Consider the following 19417-nt stretch of genomic DNA (forward strand, 5'->3'; position numbering starts at 1 on the left):
CCCAGTGAAGCTATCACATGGACCTGGCAGGGTTTGTTTTATAGTTGAACTTGATGATCTTAAGGGTCTTTTCCAACCAAAACAATTCTATGATTCTATGCAGAGGCTGGTGGGATCTCTGTCACACGGAGTAGGAGGGATCCTCCTCAGCCCTCTTAAGTACATCAGACTGCTCCTTCCCATAGTCCTTGTCTGTACTTTCGCCCACCCAGGCCTGGGAAGAGGCCACCTGTCTGTGTGGGAGTGGGGACAGTATTGCACTAAGGAGGGGAAAGAGGAGTGGGCTAGGATGGGTGCAGTAGGAAATGGTGTGGGGGATAGATGGTGTGTGTGTTCTTTGGGCTGCAAGTTGTCTGTAATGAAGGGAAGGGGTGGGTGATGGAGCAGTGGGGGTCCAGAGTGACCCCAGGGAGTGGGCAGCTCTGTGCCCTCAGCCTTGTGAGCTGCTGCAGGCCTGCAGCTTGGGTGTTAGCAAACAGCTGTTGTGCACAAGAGCAAGGTACGGGTGCAAGCAGACACCAGGCTTCAAAAGAAGCAGTATTTCACACTCTTGAGTCTGTCTGTGTATAAATAAAGGGGATTTTAAAATGCTACTTAAATGCAAGAGGAGGCCAAGTTAAATTCTGAAGTTAATTGTAAGACTATGCTTTATGTGTCTATAATTATACCTTATCAGTCTGGGTTGATCAATCAAGAGGGTTTTTAGTGATTCTTCCTTACTGGAGTAACACCACACTGGCTCTAGCCAACTGAAAGAGCAGTTTCAAACCCCTGAAATGTGGCTTTCTTTTGAAAAATCAAGGAGGACAATAAATCACTTCTATTTTGAAACATGGAAAAAAAAAAAAGCTTAGTAGATTAGCAAAGGAAGAAACAAGGGAAAATTGGTAATGTTGAGACCAGCCTACTGTATAAGTAAGATTGTCTTACTATACAAATTCTGGCTTAGGTATTAGAGCATCTTTGAATCTACTGATCTCTTCTGAACCTTTGCATAAACTGTCTTCTGCTATTCACAGGGCTTCATCTTTGAGGTTTCACTCAAAGCTTTTACTTTGAGGTTTTGGCTTTTCTACTTCTATAGGAGAAAAAAATTTTAGGAGCTATTTCTATAGGTGCACCTTTGGGATAGAGCCCATCATTTCCTTTGTGCTTGGAAGAAGAGGTTTCCAGCAATATATTGAAATCACTGCTTCCCCGCTCACCTCCACCCCACCATGAGAGTATCTAGCACCCATCAAGCATCCCCAGTGCTCAGGGGTGAACAAACACACCAGGCCTTGCCCAGCCCTGCACTTTGGGGGACATGAGTGATTGTTGTGAGTGAGTTATCGTGATTTTAAATACATATTTAAATATATTTTTAAATATATATATATATAAAATTAAATATATATAAAAATTTGCAGGCAGCTAGCAACTTTGCATTGCTGCCTGGGTCCTGTGCTGCCAGCATCGCAGTTTGCTTCGTGTTTCTTCCTGTGAACCTTTGCAGCAGGGTGACCAAAACACTTTCCTGTAGCTCAATACAGCACTCTCATTTCAGAAATGGTATTGATGGAAATCCAGCTGCTTACCTCATCATGCTTTCTTGACAATCTGCTTGTGCAGAATTAGCTTATAGAGCCCTTGGCTCCAAGGCAAGACATGCTGGAAATTTGCTTCTCTCATAATATTTGAGCACCTGTGATGCCTGTAGAATGGCTAAAATATTTTACTCTCTTAAGTAAGGCATGGTCCGTGCCCAGACAGGGAGAGAGGCAAGGCAAGGCAGCATTCAATACAGTGTACCTCACTTTTAGTTGACACAAAAGCTCCATTGACTCCAATTGCATACACATCACCCAGCAGCGCATCTGGTTTTGTGCATGGACTGTTTTTAATCATCCTCCTAAACTTATGTGAAATAAAATTAGGCTATTTATTTGGCTTTATATTTTAAAATCCAAGATATGCATATGAAATAACCTTCTTACCATAGTCCTTGTGCAGACTAGAGAGAAAGCTGATTCCCATTTATTAACAGAGACCATACAAAACATCCTGGTTTTTTCCAAAGTAACGTAAATAAATTACATAGTGACAGTAAGCAGACTTTCTATTTAAATGCTCAGCTATTGTTTAGGACTGTAAGTAGTAATTATAAAACTAATGTGTGTGTGTGTGTATGTATGTCTATAATGCTCTGTGCACTTTTTAGTCTGATACTGCTAAATAAACCTATTTCTCCCAAGCAGCTCTATAACTGTGTTACTGCAGGACAACTGATACTTATTTCCATGTTTGTTTAAACCTTTCTGGTTTCTCCAGAACCTGGTATTTTCAGTTATCTAGAAAAAAGTGGACCTTGTGGTTCCTAAATGAAGTATTTATCTTCTGAAGATTTTAAAACAGCCTGACAGATTTTGTTCTTGATGGTTAGTAAGATGTAACGTTAAGTTTGCTATATGCATCTTGCACATCTGTAATCAATACAGTTAAATGCAATTTAGAAAAGTGTCACACTGTTCTGTCCACCCAAAATATAATATTTTGTATCTAGGATTGATTTCCCCAGGATTTCAGGATCCTGGAAAACATTTATTGTAATAAAGTAGCTTATGTATCTGTTAAATTATTTTGCTTCTTTAGACATTTGGCTTCATGACTGATCATCAAGATTGACTCTAATCCTACCCTGTCATTTAGCCTGGCTTGTGGATTTTTCAGACAACCTTTTTTTTTTTTTTTTTTTTTTTCCAACAGATGTTGAGGGCTGGATTTGAGTGGTTTGTGCTTTTAACAGCTTTTAGAAATACCTCAAAGAATTTGCTAGCGTATCACTTACAACCTCCATCTCTTTTTAGATGAGGGAGTATATACTACTGAGAAATGGGCAAATCATCTATATTTCATTCAAATGCAGATTTCAGAGGAACAGAGAGCTGCAAAAGAATTGCAAGCCCTGGGAGTTGCAGCAATACCTATGCCAGGCTGTATCCCACGGACACTTTTTGTCATTAGCAAGGAAAATCCTCCATCTCAGATCCGCAATATTGTCTTTGCTGTAACTTTACCCCTTCGGGACTAACACAGGAATAGTCCTCACTTAGATTTTAAGTAAAACACTTTATACCAATGCAATATTGCAAGTCATTGGTCTGGAAATCTTAAAATGAAGTAGCTGGTCTTGTGTATGAACTACTTACAGTCCAGTTCAGCAGAGCTTGCATGAAAAGCCTGTCATGGACGCACTTCTCTCATTTAATGACTTTTAATGCAGCTGGCAGGCTTACAGAATGTTATTTTTCTAGTTGTACAGTTCAGCTTGCCAGGCAGGCTTTGCCGTTTGAGACTGAACTTACAGTGGCTGGAAACTTTAACTGATAAGTCCAGTATTTTGATAGATCTGTCAGAGATGGAGGAGAGATGCAACTAAAATAAAATCATTTTCCCCTAGCCAGACTGAAGAGCTGAGCTGATTCAATCTACGCTGTACTGGAACAGACTCTTGTGTGAAATATAATATTTTTCTCTTGGCCAAAACATTTTATTGCCAATGTAAAAGTTCTATGCACACTGTTTCACTTAAAAGTTGGCTCTCTGCTACAGATAAAAAGACCAACCCAGCTTGCTGCACTCTACTGCAAAGGCAATGCTTTCAGAGCATGCAAAGTTTCCACTTTAAGACTGCTGGGCAGGATCGTAAGATAGAAGTCACAGAAAACAGAGAGTCATCTACTCTATTCCCCTACTCCAAAGCTAAAATTTTATAATTCCCAACAGATATTTCTAAAAGACCTCCATCACACTACAGCCTTTCCAAACACTGCTGCAGGACATCACCACCTTCACCCTGAGAAAGCTGCTATTACTCTATTACTCTATTACCTGATTCCTCCTTGCTGTGCATTGAACTGTTATTTCTTCTGTCAGCAGAAATAAGGTATCTAGAAAATTTGACTGGCAAGGAAAGATTGAAGACAGAGGGTATGAGACAGAAGAAGGACCGTAGTAGCTATCCAAATATCATCTTTGCTGCTGTAAAGAACAAAGGGAGTATCCCCACTGACAGATGATGACAGCATTAACAGATCCAGAGCACAGGTTTCTTTTCCTTGCTAGCTGTGCTGCATTGACGTGCTGTGAATGTGTAAGGGGCAAAAGGGAGAGGCAGAATACAGCTACCAGCAGTAATCTGTCCATGACACAGGTCTGAACTGCTCTGCTCTCAAGGAAAATTTTGTGACTTTTAATGGCCATAATATCTTAATGTTGTTTAGGTATCCACCAAAAGACTCTCCCATTAGTAGAAGGTTGATCATCATCACAGGAGCTACCACCTTTGGATTACCCCAAGGCATGTAGCACTACCTGCTACTGTAATTGGTGGAGCTGCCTAAAAAGCCCTCTGCTGAGAAGAGAATGGCATTGGCATCCCACTAACATAAAAACAAAACAAAACAACACCCCCCCCAAACCCTAATTGCTTTGGAATTTTATTTCCATGCACTTAGTCAATAGGTAGGAGAAAAAAATCATGTTAAGTCTGCCTTTCAAGAATGGCTGTGAATCTTGCAGTTATTTTGCCAATTACCCGCTTCATAGATAACTTTGTTGCCCACCAATCCTGTGTCTCTGAGCTGTATCTTTACCATGTTTCTACCAGGATATAATTGGTTCCATAGTGACCTTGCGAGACAAGCCTAAAAATTTACAAAAAGTTTTCTGTCAAATGAGGAGGAGGGAGCTAGCTTCTAGATCTAGAAATGGGACTTTTCATATGTCTAAAAATACTTGCCTTGAAACTTAACCTTTGCTAAATTAAAAAAAAAAAAAAAAGCAGCGTTGTGGCCTGGAAAAGTTCGTGGGTGCAGCCCTCTGTCCCAGGACCGTGTAATTTTGGCTCTGTACGTTGAGCTTTGACTGATGTGGCATGAGACGAGCATGGGCTCAGCAAACAGGCTGCACTTACAGCCCTGGCTCCACCTTGTATGTTAAAAAAAAGGGCTGGTATAAGGATATAATGAATCACAGAATCACAGACTGTTAGGGATTGGAAGGGACCTCGAAAGATCATCTAGTCCAATCCCCCTGCCAAAGCAGGAACCTAAATGACATCACATAGAAAGGCATCCAGGAGGGTTTTGAATGTCTCCAGAGAAGGAGACTCCACAGCCTCCCTGGGCAGCCTGTTCCAGTGCTGAATGGAGCATGGAGTTTCCTAAATTCTTTTCAATATTTACAGTGTTTTAAATTTATGCTGTTCAATGGTATCAAAGGGAAAAAAAGGCAGGCACTCCTCACTGTACATACTGGAATATGAAGGCTTTACCCTTTCTGTAGAGTTGTGCTTTTTACTTTCACAAATGGTACGTAAAGAAACGCTGCAGATAAGACCTATCTACAACATCTATAGTTTTTCTTTTCCAGGCTTAGTCCTTGGATTAACCCTAGAAGGTTGTGCTGCTGCAACAAGACATTACCTTGGCAGCAGGCTTAAATAACTGGTGAGATAAACCTCATCTGCAGCTGGCTACCGAGAAGGTCCCTGCTGAATTTCTCCAGGTGCTGTGCAGATACGGCTCCCACACAGGCACATCTCCCTGCCGGGGATCATTCGCTTTTCACTTGAAACTGTTATTCCCGTGGATCTTGCAAGGCTATGGGAACAGTTTAGTATAATATGATTAATAGCATCAAATTATTGGGGGTTTTGCAATCAGTTAAAACAGTGAAATTAAATAAAGCTTTCCCTGGAGAGTAGGATGTGTCAAGGAGATTAAACCCTGTGCTTGCTGCTGGGGTCCAGAGCCTGTAACCTTTCCCTCAGTCAGCATCCGTGGCATGAGAAGCTGTCAGAGCAGCCCAGAGCTGTTTTGTAAGGGACGTCACAAGATCGTTCCTTCAGCTGGCAGCCTGCGTTTACATTGACTCAGAGCTTATGGAAGCATTTCCCAAGGCTGGCTCCAGATTTGGTGTGTTGTTTTAGATCTATGAACACTGATTTGCTTGCACTGATTTTGCCTTTAGTTCTCTTTTTGCAGGTGTTACCTTAATAGCACTTTGAAGTGGTTTCTCTTAGACAGAATCACAGAATCATAGAACCACAGAATGGCAGGGGTTGGAAGGGATCTCTGGACATCATCCAGTCCAACCCCCCCTGCCAAAGCAGGTTCACCTAGAGCACGTTGCACAGGACTGCATCCAGGTGGGTTTTGAGTATCTCCAGAGAAGGAGATTTCACAACCTCTCTGGGCAGCTTATTCCAGTGCTCTGTCAGCCTCAAAGTAGTTTTTCCTCATCTTCAGAGGGAACTTCCTGTGGTCCAGTTTCTGCCTGCTGTCCCTTGACCTGTTACTGAGTACCACTGAAAAGAGTCTGGCCCTATTGTCTCGACACCCACCCTTTAGGTATTTATAAGCGTTGATCAGATCCTGTCTAGCCTTCTCTTCTCCAGGCTAAACAGACCCAGGTCTCTCAGCCTTTCCTCATAAGAGAGATGCTCTTGCACCTTAATCAACTTTGTAGTCCTCCGCTGGACTCTCTCCAGTAGTTCCTGGTCTTTCTTGAACTGGGGAACCCAGAACTGGACACAATACTCCAGATGTGGCCTCACCAGGGCAGAGTAGAGGGGGAGGAGAATCTCCCTTGACCTGCTGGCCACACTTTTCTGAATGCACCCCAGGATGCCATTGGCCTTCTTGCCCAGGAGGGCACATTGCTGGCTCATGGTTGACTTGCTGCCCACCGGGACTCCCAGGTCCTTCTCTGCAGAGCTGCTTTCCAGCAGGTCAACCCCCAACCTGTACTGGTGCATGGAGTTATCCCTCCCTAGGTGCAGGACTCCATACTTGCCTTTGTTGAACTTCATTAGGCTCCTTTCTGCCCAGCTTTCCAGCCTGTCTAGGTCTCACTGAATGGCAGCACAGCATTCCAGTTCCTCCTCCCAGTTCTTTCAGTGGTCAGGCATTATTTATTTAATTTAATTTTAGCTGTTTGGAGTTTAAGAAGAAAACGAGGTGAAACCCCAAAGTGAGCACAATTAAAAAAAAAATTAAAAGTGGAATTTGCAAGAGAGAGAACCCAAGATGGGCAGAGAAGTGTGAGATGAAGTTGCTAACAGTGCATTAAAAATAGCTGACTATGGAGAGAGAGACTATCCCTGCTCCAAAGGACAGGACCTCAAGGAAGTGTGGGCACAGTGAGACTGTGAAGATGCTCTGGTCAACTGAAGTTGCTGAAGGAAAGGCTGGAGCAAAGGGAGCCAAGGAGAGCCCTACAGGGAGCCCCCCCACTGGTGCAGCTCCTGGCTGGGGCCCTGGCTAGACTGTCCCACTTAGTCAAGGTGCTTCCTTTCCTGGAGGAAGTCCGGGATGAAATGGGATGGGATAGGAGGGTGCGCTGTGTGTGATGGGAGAGGCACAGCTGCCCCTCCTTGTGTGTTTGTAATGTACCATGGGTTTGTACATCAAAATAACCGAGCAAAACTGCTTCCAAAGTCATAACCCCATGAAGACAATTCTCTACCACTTTAAAGGTGATAAAATACATTTAATGGCAGCTGTATTATTGGGTTTTTTTTTAAGCTTATGGGCACTGTTTTCACAGTGGGGACAGAAAACTAACCTCACATTGGTCATTGCACAGATGCCTGATTTTATTCAGTCCCAACAGTTAGGGAAAAATCAATAAGAAAGAAATGAAGGGCCACAAAGATGATGAAGGGCCTGGAGCACCTGCCTTACGAGGAGAGGCTGAGAGCTGGGACTCTTCAGCCTGGACAAGAAAAGACTGAGAAATGATCTTATCAATGTCTATAAATACCTGAAATGTGGGACCAAATGGATGTGGCTGGGCTCTTTTTGGTGGTGCCTGGTGACAGGACAAGGTGCAATGGGCAAAAACTGGAACAGCAGAAGTTCCACACAAACTTAAGGAAAAACTTATTTGCTGTGAGGGTGACAGAGCACTGGGACAGGCTGCCCAGAGATGTTGTGGAGTCTCCATCTCTGGAGATGTTCAAAACCTGCCTGGGTGCTTTCCTGTGCAACCTGCTGTAGGGAACCTGCTTTGGCAGGGGGGTTGGACTAGATGATCTCCTGAGGTCCCTTCCAACCCCTACAATTCTGTGATTATGTGAAGGACTCAAGCACATCAGTCATATAAGCAGCATTACTTAATCATACATCACTGTTATAACAGGTTAATTTACAAGCAATAAAGTACCATATCTAAATTAAACAGTCAACTTACTTTCCCTTTTGAGTATTGGCTTCCTTTTCATTTTTTTCTAAAAGAAATAAACCTGTTTACAAATACCTAATGTAATCGCTCTGTAACAAGTAAATACATATAATATGTGGTGGGTCAAATTTCCCTCTAAGATTCACCATTGTAAATGAGAGGAGAATGTGATGCAGTGTTTGGTTGCTGGAGCTTACTGTTTTAACCCACCATTTTTAAAAATTACTTCATACAGCCTCCATGGACACATACAGTAAAATGTATAAAAACCTAAAATGGCAGTGGCCATGTGCCTGGAAGCCTTTCTTCATGTCTACCATTTAAGAAGACCAGGTCTGAGCCCAAACTCACAATAAGCAGCAAGGGTTTGGTAGCACAATAAATACCTGCCCCTGTGGGGAGATGGTGAGATAGACAACCAGCGACTGGTTGTTCTTTCGCCATGTAACTCACCGCAGCTCTGGAACACATCCATGCCTTGCACAGGCGAGCGTGGCAGAAAAACCCATATGCCACACATATCTATAAAGTCTCCATTGCCTTTATGCATACGTATTTTTCAAAATATTCCTGATTTACTTAAATAAAAATATGCTGTTTGTCTTAGAGATTACTTTTTAAACTTTGTTTTGATTTATTTTTTTTTTCCCTTCATATTGCTAGTAAATCCCCTTTGGGGTAATTTAGCATTGTCTTTTTGTGTGTGTGTGTGTGTATGTTGGGAAGGGGAAGCCTCTGCTGGCAAGTGAGGGGATGTTGTATCCCCACCACTGAGCGGGTTGGTTTGCTCCTGTACAAAAGCCGACAATATTTATCTGATGAGTTAATCATTCAAAAAAAAGCAAAGGAATGTAAAAACTAGGGTTGCCTTTCACTGTAGGAAAAACAGAAATCATATTTTCTTCCATTCAGTAAGGCACTGTGCTTTTTTGCTCTTGATCATGGTCTTTCACCTTTGCCTTCTCGTCTTCTTCTCCCTCTGGGGCCTGCCTCGCTCCAAGATGCCCACAGAGAGGTATGGCCAGAAAGGGTCTTTTGCCATGTGCTGTCTCCTGACTGCTTTTGTCTTTTTGATTAAGCAAAGCTGAAACCAGCAATTAATCCATAAATTTGGAATTAAACTGGAGGGGAGGAGTGGGAGAATGCTGCAACTGCAGCCAAAGGGCAGCTGAGTAATTTGCCTGAAAACCAGCCCAACTTGGTTTCATCCAATATTTTCAAACTCTTTCACTTGGAAAAGAAGTAGAGCCATAGCAACGGCAGTAACTATAGCGCGTACATAATTGCCAAGAGGCACAATCTTTGCAAAATATTTGTGTAGCTTTTCCAGTATATCTGATCTTTTTTCTTAGCAAAAATGGCTGAAGCAGAAGCCACTATCAAGGCTTAGGACATATTCCAAGTAGGAGGAATGAATGGTTCATCAGCAGTACCTACATAATAACCAGCATAGGATGCCACTTCTTTGGTCGATTTAAGTTGCTGGTTTTTGGTGAAGTCCTTTTGAGTATTTTTTAAAAATGATGGGCACTGGAAGTATGACAGCAAAACACCCACACAAGGAACTGGGCTGTATCATAACATTTAAGAGATTAATAGATGTTTGGATAAGATGCCAGTTCAAGCCCCAAAGGGTCCACCGGAATGTGAAACCCACAGCACTTTTTGGAATGTGTCTTCCATTGGAGCAACCACACCCCTGCAGAGGACATAGCTGTCACCCCTGGGTCTCTGTTTGTATTCCCTGGATAGGGGCTGAGAAAAATTTCTTGGGCACAAGACATTCTCCCAGAAGGTGGCAAAAAGTAGACTCCAGCAATGAAATGATTTAGATCCTGTTACCAGCCCCAAATGGACTTTAGTTCCAGTGATGAAGCTGGTGATCCTATTTATTTCCCTGTGGCCCTGCTCCTCCATGTAAGGACCACTAGAGCTGGTGGAGAAACCCTTGCCAGACACCCACTAAATATTGCTTGCATTAGACACACTGTTAATCACTGGTGTAATAATTTCTAAACTTTCCATTAAATATTTCCAGCAGCTCCCATCCTTGCCAAAAATCTCTCCTCTTTCTGTCAGGGATCAAATCAGCAGTGGTTTCTAGGGCACAGAGTTAAGATAATGCTGAGAACTGAGGTTATAATATTTTACACACTTCTAATTCGGCCTGCTTCAACAGCTGTCAGGGGTAGAAAATACAACAATAGCTAATAGCAGAAACAGAACTAATTACTTATTTCAGAATTAATAAATTGTGGCATAATCTGTGAGTCATTTCCTTGCTGAACCAACTTTTTTTTTACTCATCAAATTTGCTCATGGAATAATTATCTCGAAGAAAGGAGTAGACAGGGAGGTTTTTTTCCCAGAACAAATTTAAAGAGACATTAATATCTTGTAAGACCACATCCCAGATGATTCACTGATAATCTGTTACAAGCATTTACAGAATGGAGTTTGTGTAACACCACCATAGCTAACAAACTACATCATGACAGAGGAAAAGAAAAACAACAGAAAATATTTATTGACATAGTATGTGCATCATATAATATCTTAATATAACAAAGGTTTGCATTTAATTTTCCCAAATGAGTTATCATTTTGTGCAGTTAAAAACATTATAAAAACACATTTTTGAAGTTGGCTCTCAGTTTTTAAAAAGCTAAGAACATTGAGGAATTATCAAAGCTACCTCTGGAGGTTTTAAACCTAAATGCTATCTCACACTCGGAGCGAAAGGCTGGTGAAACAGGGATTCAAATGTACTTCCAAATCCTTTGAGATTAGTGTGCAATTTTAAGCTTTCAATTTAACAATATTCTTTATTTTTATTTCCCCTTCATTCTTTAATCCAGGAATTTGTAGATGGAAGTATCTGCAATATTCTGTGCTGTAAAATTAAAAGCAGTTTTCTACAAAGATACCAAACACAAATGGAAGGTGTTTGAATAAACGTATTGGCTAGAATTTGAAGGTACATGCAGAAATTGGAGGCAACAATTAAATGCTTCAAGTTTGAGATGTTTTCTTTGTTGTTGTTTTTGGTTTGTGGTGGTTTTGTGTTTGGTTTTTTTTTCTTTTTCTTTTTTTTTTCCCCAGTGGGGAACAGCCTTTATAGGAATCACAACAAAATGTCAGGTTTGAGAAACTTTTCAAGTGAAAGAAACTCCCTTTACTCACCACACTCTTGGTGACTCTGTGCTGGGAGATTCACACTGCCAAGGTTTTTGGCCAGAACATGGATCTGTTGCTTCCCAAGGACCCTAAACAAGCACAAACGTAATCCCTACAACTTTAGGCAGGGATTGTAGATCAGGGTCAAAAACCTCTGCCTGCTAGTGGTCCCTGCCAGAACCTAAGCCCTCTCACAAAACTTTTGGTGCTGTTGGCTGGGAAGAAGAGCATCATCTTTAACAGCGAAAGGAGATTGTTCGTGTAATTTGTGACTTTTAAATCTTAATTAATACTGTTCTGCCTTTATCAGCTGCCTACTCTTTCTTACAATAGGTCCTTCTACTACCTTGCAGACATTTCATCTGTTTATTTTCACACTTTCTTTATCCCTTGCATATCACCTCCATCTTCCTGGTCTTCCATTCCACCTACTTCTCTTGCTCTCTCTTTCTGCCTTAACTGCTGTTTGCTGCCAGGTCATGTTATCAGTAGAATAGGAGGAACTCCCCAGCTGCTTCTCTCCTCCACATGATGTAGATGAATTATTTTTTTTAATTAAGCCATATTCTGGTCTGATTCATACTCCATACAGACTCATAAATCTGCAACATTTGGATGGTAAATTATAAACTGAGTCAAGAAATTTCTCTAAACAATTTTTAAAGCATTAGATACTCTATACTTCATACAATGGAAATAATTTTGCTACCTAACACTGTGTTTTTCTGAAGATAATACAAACTTAGACTTAATTTTTCACATTGCAGATAGTCCCCTTGACTTCTATCGTGTGTCTCAAAACCCCAAATTAAATGCATGCACAGATGCCTTGCGGAAGCTGGTCTGCGTGTGTTAACGATTTGTGTATGAGCTTAATCTTTGGCCCAGGAAAAACTTACTTGTTGACTTCACAAATTGCCAGTAGCCCCCTGGCAGCAAAGGGATTTGACTGAGTTTGTTTTTTCCTAAAGCCAGGAATACAGTTAAAGAAAAAGATGTACAACAGCAACTCTTATGGAAAAGCATTAGTTCTGATACAAAAAAGTTATGTACAGCCCAGTACTTGAAAGAGGGAAAAAACCTTGGGAGAAACCTCACAAAGGCTCTGTCCCCTTCTGGGCCGGGAACACAGCCTTGATGCTAATTTCCTAGACAACAGCAGATCTGAGCTACTAAGAACACCACCTCCTCATATTTTCTCATTGACAGCTAGATACTAACTGCAGTTTTTTAAGGAAATCTGAGATGATCACAGCTCAGAAATTCTTGTCCCATTTGCAATGGCTGGTCTCAAGAGCTCTGTGCAGGACATTGACCTCCTGGGGTTGTGTGTAAGTACTTGATTTATGGACTATTTCAGAAGTCCCTAAAGTAAGCAGTCACAATGACTACATAAATAATTTCCTTCTCTATTAGGCCAAGTGGCAGACTGAAGTGTTGCCTGGCATGAAGATACAAGAGGAATAACATTTTGTCCGTGCCTTCTTGTGCCTGCATTCCCTTGCCCGAAGGCGCTGACCCGTCAAAATGGCACGTGCTCTACAAGCCCATACATTTGCATGTGTTTGTGCATGTGCACTCAGACACAGAGGCCTGCATACATATACAGTTCTGATTAATTTTTATGTTGCTCTGGCCAGCCTCTTTAATCTCTTAGTACCATCCAATGAGGCACTGAGCATCTAATACTTATCCTCTGAGCACAAACATTTGTTATCAGCCTGGTATGAGAACTTCAGGTCATGGCTGAGGTATTTATAGCAGATCATTGTCATAACAAGATCATTTGAAAGCTGACATCAACATTTTTCATTCTTACCTTGTCCCTGATTCCCAAACTAACAAAGAAATAGATTATATTTCTGCTCCTAAAGAGCACACCTAAATAAGACTCACCAAAACAAGGAATTTACTAAGCCACCTTATCTTGATCAGTTTTGAACCCAAATCAACAATGAGAGTAGTTGTAACAAAATCCATAGGCCTAGGTTGATTTGTATTGGATTAACGATGTGGTACCTTATTTGTCACAGTACCTATGGAAAAAGGCACTTAAGAAAAACATTATAGAGCTGACTAAAGAGTACTGTAGGCCTGTTGCATAGATGAGAGTATTAAATACGGGACTGAGGTGATTTAAACTTGCTGTCAGCGAAGCCGTACATCTTGAAAGAGATGTTAACAATTAAAAAAAAAAAAACAAAACTTAAAATCTTAGACATTAATTTCTGAAATTTAAAAATTATTAGGTTTCTGCAAACAATCACATAAAATATTTTTTTTTTTTTTTTAAGTTAAGTGTTCCCTGGAAAGGTTGATATTAAAATAAATAGTTTATTTTAAAGTGAGATCTCTTCCAATTAATGAAATATTGTTATCGAGTTATGGTATAGAAACAAGTCTTAAATTTTGGCTTTGGCAATAATATGACAAAGAAAGTTGCCTGCACGTTCAAGGTGTCAGGTTTTATACTTTCAATCATCTACAAAAAAGAGGGTTATTAAAAATTATCTTATTTCATCAAAAGACATTACAAGCATATTTTAAAGATATCAAAAAATAGTATTTTAAAATCTTGTTATATTGTTTCCTTCTGCATAGAAAGAAAACATATTTTGGTCAGCACAAACTTATGATTAAAAAAATGGAAATATTGTAGTGGTGAATAATCTTAAAAGTATTGAAACCCAAAGAATATGAGCAGAAATACACAGTATCATTTTATGTTATTAGATTAACATAGCACCATAACAATCCTGTGCGCTTCAAAATCTTGAGATAAAATAAAAGATATAGACTTGTGTAGCACACAACAACAATTTTTAAAAAGGTGATTTGTGTTTAAAGGTGTGTAAAAGTCAAGCTCACTTTGTGTTTTCATTAAATATATGGTTCAGCAAACATATTGAACCAAATTATTTGCTAACTACTGCTGCTACCTAACAATATATCTGTTATATTGTACAGGATAGTTCTTCTACCATTCAGAAGTGGTATAATTTACTTGGGAGAAATTTTGAGTATAATCTTGTAACTCATGTTGAGGTGGAGTCTGAATACGATATGATTAAAACCACCCATTTTGCAAAACTGTATATAGCCAAACTAAAATACTGCTTTCCAAATCCCAGCCTAATACATACTATCCTATCTATGAAGCTGAACTCTTATAAAAGTTATTTATAAAAAATGAAAAATGGTTAGCACCCAAAAAATCTATCTGTGAAGTTCTAAATGATTGTCAGAGTCACTTTAGAAGTCAGTGACTTCTCCCTACAGTAAAGCTAAAGAATTGACTAGAAACTAAACCTACAGCTTTCCAAATACAAATTGGAATGCAAATGCATGTGTTTTAAGACTTCTATAGCTCCTCAAAGAAGATTTAAAGGCATTAAATTATGTCCTGATATTTCTTCTTCTTCTTCCAAACATGGAAACTTCTACGCTCATTAGTTTCTTTCTGCTGTTTTTACTGAGCAATGAAGTGAAACTTGTCTTTAAGGTCTAACCTTCAGCTACAGAAATTTGGGATTTCCACGGAATTGTTCCTGCAGCAACCAGAGGAGGAAGTTTTCCAGACTAACAAGCATGAACTAGACTGCTGCTTCTCAACATGGAACTGTGGTCTTTAGAGAATGCCAAAATAATGACTTGGTCTCATGCAGTTCTCTGGATCATTCTGCACATAATGTGCTGTATGCACAACTTGCATTTGAAGAATTGGAACAGAACCCTGAGAAAAGCAAATCCATTGGAAAAATAGATATTGTTTAATAATACCAATTTAAAATTTTTCAATCCTTCTCTTGGAAAAAAAAAATGACAAACAGGTATACTCATTCTTTTTGTTCTGTTGTGAGTGATTTGAATTTATCACAACTGCAAACATAAATATAGTTTGGGATTTTAAGTGCATATCTAGGCTTGATTATAATTAGAAATATTTTGCTTGAGAATTCTACCCATTCCCCCAGCAATTCAGTGTTCCTCAAGTCACCATAACATTACTTTTGAGCTTTGAGTTCAAAAACATCCTGACGTGGAGTGATGTTCTTCCAGTAACTGCTGCAGCAGACTTTCACTCTGTGGTCATATGGGTGCTAAGCGAGCCAGGTTCAGCCCTCTTCAGCCTTGTGTGCAATTCTCATCATTCCCATGTATCCAGAAGCATATCTGGGCATATTTGAGAGGAGTAATTCTTACTGCTACATTGTAATCCTGCTGTTCACCATTGACATCCACCCACTGATGGCCTGAGTAAACAGCAATGATCTTGCGTTTCCATTTCTTTTTGTTCGGTTCCTTAAGACGGAGATAGACGCCAGATCCAGTGGAGCCGGGCTCAGCATCACAGTACTGATAAAAGAGGTCATTGGACTCATCAGAAATACTACAAAATCTGTAGACCAGCTGCCCAGCTCGATCATTGTCAAAACCTGAGAAGTGGATCATGCTTCCAGGCATCATTTTGATGGTTGGGCTGATTCCCAGCTCCATGTATTTCCTTTTGTGGGGACGCTTGAGCTCAAGAACAGCATAATCATAATCCAGGGCAATATCGCCAGAGACACCCTTAAACCAGCCTTTTGGGATGTGGGTACTCTTCACCCTGGTCCACTGGAAGGAGGGCATGCCATCTGAGGTACCCTGCTTCCTCCTAGATCTCCTCTGTTTTCTCCCACCACCTTTGGATTGTTGCCTTAGTTCTGTGGCAACTTCGGGATCCTCTGGGGCCACAGAAACTTCTCTCCTACTTCTTTTAGCACCTTTGCGTTTCCTGCCATCGCCTCTGGATTTCGTTTTCATCAGGCCCACCCTCAGTCTTTTGCTGCCCTTAACATAATCCTTGCCATTGTGCAGACAGTGGGCAGCTGTTAGGACGTGCTTGGGGGAAATGAGAATGCCACTACAGCCGGTGGAGATCTTCACAGCTGTGTTGAATGGAAAGTTGGTCATAAACCGCTTGTCATAGATGCTGAACCTACTGTCCGTTCCATATATCTGCCTCTTCTTTCTTGAAGACCTTCGTGTGGTTGTGTTTCCAGCTGGGTCAAGCACTAGTCCAAGGACATTCACTTCAGTCAGGGTCCGTGTGCCGTTTTCAAAAACAGTCTCATAGGATAAGAGGTCCTTCAAGTCAGACAAGCTTGGCAACGGCAATTTTCTTTGACATTCTATTCCACATACACTGTTCAGCTCTAATTTGGTTTTTGCTTCAAATTTAGGGCTGTCAAGGGAGAAAGTTCTTTCACTCACAATCTGAGGAATCTTCTTTAAGTGCCAAGTAAAATCTTGTTCTGTTTCTGTTCCGTTAGTGAGACCCAATATAGGTATGAAAAATATGAATAGCAGTAACATGTGCTCCATTTTATCTATTTTTTTCTAAAACAAGAAAGAGAGATTTAAAAAATATGTGTTGGAAATATACAGAGTTATCTTAGTATCGACAAAGTATAATCATACAATATTAGCACTGACATCAGTGGAACAGAATTTAATACTCTGCCCAATATAGAAATGCCTCAGATATTCCCTGTACTGCTTCTGATGCTTCAGACAGTCTCTAGCAAGAGGGGCATAGATGAGTCAGCCAGCATGTGTGCTGAGCTACCCACTGGAAGGTGGAAACAGCTGAGTTTTTCCCTCAGTGGGGCAGTAGTCTGAGTCATTCCACTCTGTATGGTGCCTGTTTTCATTTATCCCACAGGAATGCAATCATGTTTTATGCTTCTGCTTCTCTTCCCTATAGCTACTACTTGTAGGTAGAACATGGTTGAAAACCACCAAGGAATTAAAAAGTCACATTGAAAAGTTGGGATCCAGGCAGAAGTGGACAGACAGACTACACTTGTAAGACTTAGGAATCCATAGGAAACCAGACCAATTGTGCTTTTTAATGTAATGGCCAAAAAATAGCAGCTTAAAGTGACCTAAAAGTCACCAATGGTTCTGCATTACCCACCCAGCTAAGACCGGTGAATCTGCCTGCTATGGAAAATGGCACTTTGCCAATTGCTCTCCCAAGAAACCAACTTAGAAAGATGTCCTTTTCCTTTTCAAAGTTTATGTTGTCTGGATGCAACAGATGGAGTAATTTGGGCACCTAAACAAGGTGGCAAGTCCCATTTTAAATGCTTTCAACATCTGCTGCTCTGAAAGGCATGGGTTTCCTCCAGATCCTGTATTGTATCTCCCTGTGTGCCATGGCCACCAGAATCTTATTCATTTCCTATGCATGGGTGTCTGAATCTCTCAGAGGTTGTCAGAGAATTTCAAAATCCATGGTTGGAGGGGACAGATGAGTGAGGACAGCAGAAGGTTGCTGGTCTAGAGGAGTCTCCTGGTTATATACATGCAGGAAAGACCAGCCAAATAGGAGGGACAAGTCTGCTGACTCATCCTATGCCTTTTTCCTGCAGGATCCCACAAAGGGTGCAGGAACTGTGCTGTCTGTGCCTTATGGTCACATGTGGAAAGCCCCACCTAGATGGGATGATGCACCACTCCAAGAACTAATCCTTTAAATGGGGAAGACAAAAAGCAGCATTATTCCCATCTGTAGTTGGGAAACACGCAGAAGGAATGTGAAATAGTTCGAAGTCTGTTGCAGAGCCAGAAACTGAACCCAGAAGTCTTGATTCTGAGCTCGAAACATTACTGAAGAGATTATTTTTCTCCTTTGGCAGGAGTGATGTCAGTGGTATTAACCAACTATTGGTCGCTGCCATTGGGAAAGCTGTGCTTTGCTCTTATGTCCTTCATTCCAATTACATGGAAACCTCAGCTGTGCAGAAGAAAGGGCCTATGATTAAACTTTAAAAGCCAAGCAATTCAAGGATATGTATGTGGTTAAGCTCTCTGGTTTACATTGTAATGGCAGTGTAAACCAGGGCAAAGATAACTGCCTTCCTTTTCTTGAGCTTAGTTTAGAATAATACCAGTACTGCTATCCAGTGAAACAGCCTGGTTACAAGCTAGCTAAAGATCTAGCACGAGAAAAAAAGAGGAGTATGTGCGCAATATGGGGAAAAAAAGTGGTAACATCACTTTCAAAGCTGTAAAATGGACCAACTTCTCCTATAATTTTGAGGCACCTTCAACATATAGACATAGTTCTTGCCTATACGAGGTAACCATTATAACTTTTTAGCTAACTAAGCACCATGGTGCAAACACAGCTTCTTACTTCTAATGCCAAATTCAGAGGGTGGTTTTGTTTTAGCATAATTCTTGATGCTTTTCACCTTCACCTGCATAAAACATCAACTTTGACCTGGAGTTTACTTACTAGGATATACATAAAACACATTTTACAAAACAGTATAAAGATACCCACCCTAGCATTAAGCAGCTACATCAGGTTTTGGAGATGTGTGGACTTTCATAAGACATCTGAAGATCACATTGACTCACAAGCCTAAGCTCTGGGGTCTATGCAGTCATACTAAAAGATACCTGAATGTTTTGAAAGCAGGGCAGAGTCATCCAAAGTGCAAGATTTTGCAGAGAGACACCAGTTGACCATATCTGTCTAGGTTATTGGTATAGCAGAAATACACATATTTAAACATTGACTTTTATATTCAAAGTTACCTTCAAAGTATTGTTTTGATTATTGCTCAATTAGAACTAAATTTGAAGACAAACTATACTTTTACATATCTATGAATAAATTATAAGGTGTCAAAATAAAGAAATGCTATGATGAGAACATAAGAATAGCTTTCCTGGGCTGACCAAAGGTCCACCTCACCTAAAATCCTGTTTCTGACACCAGCCAAATGCGGATGCCTAGAATAGAACACAAGAACAGGGATGTCCCTCCTCCCTCATAGTCTTTTAGCTTACAACTACAACCAGTTGCACCTCATGGACTTTAAAACAGAGGTAGTTTCTTTAGTGTGAGGAAACCTCAGTGAATTTCTCTTCCATAGTTGCCCAGTCTTCCCTTGAACCCATATAAAATTTTGTATCCACAAAGTCCTGCATCAAGGACTTCCACAGCTTAGCTACA

The 19417-nt window shown here is 40.6% G+C and overlaps 1 protein-coding gene across 1 annotated transcript; it reads right to left on the minus strand.

Moving 5' to 3' along the window:
• Window positions 1–15251: 15251 nt before the first annotated feature.
• PRSS35 (serine protease 35) lies at window positions 15252–16770 on the minus strand. The gene has a single exon (XM_010176701.2). The coding sequence runs from the start codon at window positions 16768–16770 to the stop codon at window positions 15529–15531; it is 1242 nt and encodes a 413-aa protein (XP_010175003.1). The 3' UTR covers window positions 15252–15528.
• Between the last annotated feature and the right edge of the window lie 2647 nt (window positions 16771–19417).

The sequence above is a fragment of the Antrostomus carolinensis genome, unplaced genomic scaffold (genome assembly GCF_000700745.2).
Source record: "Antrostomus carolinensis isolate BGI_N321 unplaced genomic scaffold, ASM70074v2 scaffold461, whole genome shotgun sequence".
NCBI lineage: Eukaryota > Metazoa > Chordata > Aves > Caprimulgiformes > Caprimulgidae > Antrostomus > Antrostomus carolinensis.

Excerpts from the sequence above, each read along its gene's own strand:
- PRSS35 (XM_010176701.2), bottom strand. The coding sequence starts at position 16,770 with ATGGAGCACATGTTACTGCTATTCATATTTTTCATACCTATATTGGGT.